General features: G+C 64.7%; 1 protein-coding gene across 1 annotated transcript in view; it reads right to left on the minus strand.

Moving 5' to 3' along the window:
* Positions 1 to 3,018, minus strand: part of EMIHUDRAFT_451177 (hypothetical protein) — a gene marked incomplete at both ends in the record, with an annotated part of 5,715 nt that extends 2,697 nt beyond the window's left edge. Inside the window, 10 exons of the mRNA XM_005771973.1 lie at positions 234 to 362; positions 960 to 1,003; positions 1,060 to 1,258; positions 1,370 to 1,436; positions 1,510 to 1,595; positions 1,665 to 1,760; positions 1,834 to 1,908; positions 2,023 to 2,181; positions 2,437 to 2,762; positions 2,967 to 3,018. Of these exons, the coding sequence (XP_005772030.1) occupies positions 234 to 362; positions 960 to 1,003; positions 1,060 to 1,258; positions 1,370 to 1,436; positions 1,510 to 1,595; positions 1,665 to 1,760; positions 1,834 to 1,908; positions 2,023 to 2,181; positions 2,437 to 2,762; positions 2,967 to 3,018 (1,233 nt within the window). The remainder of the gene's footprint in view (positions 1 to 233; positions 363 to 959; positions 1,004 to 1,059; positions 1,259 to 1,369; positions 1,437 to 1,509; positions 1,596 to 1,664; positions 1,761 to 1,833; positions 1,909 to 2,022; positions 2,182 to 2,436; positions 2,763 to 2,966) is intronic.
* Between the last annotated feature and the right edge of the window lie 1,412 nt (positions 3,019 to 4,430).

The raw sequence follows: 4,430 nt of genomic DNA on the forward strand, positions 1-4,430 counted from the left end.
ACGGTGAGGTCCCGCATAGCGCCCGAAATACCGACGGGATCACCGCACCATACCACCAGTTTGGCGTCGAACACACCCCAGGGTTTGCCGGATTTGGGTCCACAGGTCGGACGGACTTCGAGATGGGGGGGAGGTTAGAATTTCGTCCAATTCTGGCGCAATCTCGGAGCAATCTCGGCGCAATCTCGGCGCAATCTCGGCGCAATCTCGGCTCGTCCGGCCTTGTAGACGACGTTGAGGAAGAGCGCGAGCTTGGCGGACGCGGGGAGGTCCGGGTGCAGCAGCGCGTCGTAGAGCGCGGTGTAGAACCGGTCCGTCAGTGAGTCGTCGAAGCGAGCCGCGTGAGAGAGGATCATCAGCGCCTAGGACGTGTCTAGGAAGCGTCTAGGAAGTGTCTAGGAAGTGTCTCATGGCCGCGTGAGAGAGGATCATCAGCGCCTAGGACGTGTCTAGGACGCGTCTAGGAAGTGTCTAGGAAGCGTCTAGGAAGTGTCTAGGAAGTGTCTCATGGCCGCGTGAGAGAGGATCATCAGCGCCTAGGACGTGTCTAGGACGCGTCTAGGAAGTGTCTAGGAAGCGTCTAGGAAGTGTCTAGGAAGTGTCTCATGGCCGCGTGAGAGAGGATCATCAGCGCCTAGGACGTGTCTAGGACGCGTCTAGGAAGTGTCTAGGAAGCGTCTAGGAAGTGTCTCATGGCCGCGTGAGAGAGGATCATCAGCGCCTAGGACGTGTCTAGGAAGTGTCTAGGAAGCGTCTAGGAAGTGTCTAGGAAGTGTCTCATGGCCGCGTGAGAGAGGATCATCAGCGCCTAGGACGTGTCTAGGAAGTGTCTAGGAAGCGTCTAGGAAGTGTCTAGGAAGTGTCTCATGGCCGCGTGAGAGAGGATCATCAGCGCCTAGGACGTGTCTAGGAAGCGTCTAGGAAGCGTCTAGGAAGTGTCTAGGAAGTGTCGCCTGGACGGTGATGGAGAAGTTGGCGGCGTGCGCGCAGCGGAAGAGGGCGCCTATGAGACACCTCCTAGACACTTCTGAGACACGTCCTAGGCACCGTCCTAGACACTCGCAGCGGAAGAGAAGGCGCCGAGTTGCTTCAGCAGCAGCTCGGCCGGCGCGCTGCAGAACGGCACGGCGCGGTGTATGCCGCTCAGCAGCGCGGAGAGCATGCGCGAGTCCATCGCCGCCTTGAGCGCGCCCGCGTCCTTGGCGCGCGAGGCGAAGAGCGCGAGGTAGACGAGCAGCAGCGTCTGCGCGAGCGGCGCCTGCGGGGGTGTCGGCGGGTGGCGTCATCATTCATCCTCGTCCTCGTCCTGAGTGGAGAGGCCATCCAGCGGCGGCGGCGGAGCGAGCGGCGCCTCTGCCCTTGACAGCACGAGCTGGTTCATGAAGATAGTCGCGTAGTACTGTGCGCGCTCGCCCACATTCGGCCGGAGGACAAACCTAATTAATAACTGATGATTAAGGATGAACTTATTAATTACGGCGCTCGCCCACGTTCGGCCGAGGGACAAACCGCTGCACGGCGGCGAGCAGCACCGGCTTCATCGGGGGATGCGACTGCGAGAGCTGGCCCAAGAGGTGCGTGACGCGGGAGGCGACCTGCCATTGAAGCAGTCATTAATCACTCATAGTTCCTCAGCCCAGGAGGTGCGTGACGCGGGAGGCGACCTTCTTGTCTGGGTCGCCCAGCTTGTTGACGAGCGCAGGGAGCAAAGAGTGCTCCAGCTCCGGCCTTGCAGACAGCATCTCGTGCAGCCCGCTCACCTAATGCGTCGCTCCGTCGCCAATGACTCGACAGCTCCGGCCTCGCAGACAGTGCCTCGTGCAGCCAGCTCACCATCCGCTGCTTCAGATGCGGCAAGTTGGACGCCGCGCCCGCACTCACCACCGCCACCGCCTCGCCATAGAGCGCCTGCTCACAGCAAGAGGTGTGAAGAGACGCTGTTCACAGCTCTGCCACCGCCTCGCCGTAGAGCGCCTGCTCACAGCAAGAGGTGTGAAGAGACCCTGTTCACAGCTCTGCCACCGCCTCGCCGTACAGTGCCTTGAGTCGGTCCTCGTAGTGCGCGCACAGCAGCGCCCTGTCCGAAGGGGACGCGCCGAGCCGCTGCTTCTCGAGGGGGACGAGAGGTCGGTCGGGAGGCAGCAGCTGGCGCAGAAACACGGCGAGCAGCGCCTCGACCGCCTGCGAGGCGAACACTCTCATTGATCTCCCCAGATCTCCCCAGATCTCCCCTAGATCTCCCCCAGATCTGGACCGCCTGCGAGGCGGACACTCTCTGTGAGTCCGTCTGAGCCTCGGACGAGTCTCGGGCACGTCTCGGACACTCTCGCCGCTCAGTCCCGCCTGCAGCTTGATCTCGGGACGCGGCCGCTGAGCGAGCGACACGAGCTGCCGCACGGACGGAAGAGCGTGGAAAGACGACTCCTGGATCTGGACCTGGAGGGCGGCGAGGCGGTCGCGGATGGTGCCCGAGGCGACGAGCTTCGCGACGAAGCGCGCGTCGCTGCCGTGCTTCTTCGCCTGCGCCGCCGCAAACGCCTGCTGCTCCGACTCGTGCAGCTGTTCTGCCCTCGCCCGCAGCTCTGTGGCTCGCGATGCCCCGAGCGGAGCAGCGCCGGAAGCGGCGGCCACCAGGCCCTCCTCCCACCAGGCGGAGCAGACGGGCAGCGCCATCGGAGGCGCGCGCCGAAGCGCCTCCTCCGAGAGGTTGGCGGCCGCAGCGAGCGTGCCCGCCGCCTCGCGCTTTGTCGAGCCCCGCGCCTCTGCCACGGCCCACGGGTCGGGACCGCCCTTGCCGCCGCCCTTGCCGCCGCCCTTGCCGCCTCCCTTGCCTCCCTTTCCGCCTCCCTTTCCGCCTCCCTTGCCCTTGCCGACGCCCTTGCCTGCACCACCCTTGCCGCCGCGGCCACGCTCCCAGTCGTTGGGCTCATTGAACGGGTCGCTCTCCGCTGAGGTGCGCGCGCCACCAGAGCGCAGGAAGGCGGCGACGTCGGCCTTGAGCTTAGCGTCCGCGGACATAGTTGAAGGGGCGCGGCCAGCGGCAGCAGTGGCACGCTGCGAGCCCGGCGCGCGGGCACGTACCGTACGAGGCCCCCGGGGTGAAGAATTTGCTGGCGTCGAGGTTCTCGAGGTGTATATCCTTTGGCCGCGTTGGGTCTTGTCTTGTGGTTCTGTGTGTCGCTCCTGTGTGACCGTCATCGCCCGTCTAGCGTCCACCCATACCGCGTTGGTGTCCCAGTCGTTGGTCGGACTGTGTTTCGCCTTCCCATCAATCAATCGTTGGGTACTCGAGTAGCGAGGATTGGTGTGACGCGATCCACGCAGGCGTGTTTTCTGGCGGCCGACCGTCAGTGCACGGAGTTGCTAGTTCACGTACTCGAGTATGCGCGAGGTGGCGGGCTGCATGCGTGTGTGAGTGAAGCTAGCTCAGCCATCCTTCCTTAGGTGACATGGCTGTGGTGTGTGTGTGAGCGGTGGCCTCGCAGACGACGAGCGCGATGAGGCCGCCGCGCCGCCGGGGTGGCCGGCGCGTGCCAGCCGCTGGCCCGTCCAGCGTGGCGGTGTTACATCATGTATTTCCTTCCCAATAACAAGGCTGTGAACTCACAGACCAGCGCACAGCGCCATGGGACGTATTTTCTTCTCCATAACAAGGCTGTGTACTCACAGACCAGCGCACAGCGCCATGGGACGTATTTTCTTCTCCATAACAAGGCTGTGTACTCACAGACCAGCGCACAGCGCCATGGGACGTATTTTCTTCTCCATAACAAGGCTGTGTACTCACAGACCAGCGCACAGCGCCATGGGACGTATTTTCTTCTCAATAACAAGGCTGTGAACTCACAGACCAGCGCACAGCGCCATGGGCGGTATTTTCTTCTCAATAACAAGGCTGTGAACGGTGACTCGTCCTCCTGTTCATCTCGTCGGCCCGTGCACTTCCCAAGTCCTCGCCGTCGCGCTGCTCTCCGGCGCATTGATGTCACTCCTCCAAAGGACTCCGGAGCAGTGGAGCTCCATCATCCATTCCGCCAGATCGCGGGGGATCTGGCCGCCGTCGTCGCCTCCTTCGCCGCCGCCCTCATTTCCCTCGCCACCATCACCTCCATCTCCTCCGCTGCCGCCGCCTCCGCTGCCGCCGCCGCCGCCGCCGGCTCTACCACCCTCGCCAGACCCCCCGCCTGCCGAGCCCCCGCCTCTATCGCCTCCCGCGCCCTCGCCGCCGCCGCCCGCCCCGCTGCCTCCGCAAGGCCCGCCGCCGCCACCGCCGTCACCGCCGCCACCCTCGGCGCCACCGCCTCCTCGTCCGCCGCCGCCGCACCCGCCCTCGCCGCCACCGCCGCCGTCGCCTTCCCCGCCGCCACCCGCCTTTCCGCCACCCACGCCGCCACCCAAGCCGCCGTCGGCGCCGCCCGCCGCCGCCGCCG

Source organism: Emiliania huxleyi, assembly GCF_000372725.1.
Source record: "Emiliania huxleyi CCMP1516 unplaced genomic scaffold EMIHUscaffold_37, whole genome shotgun sequence".
NCBI lineage: Eukaryota > Haptophyta > Isochrysidales > Noelaerhabdaceae > Emiliania > Emiliania huxleyi.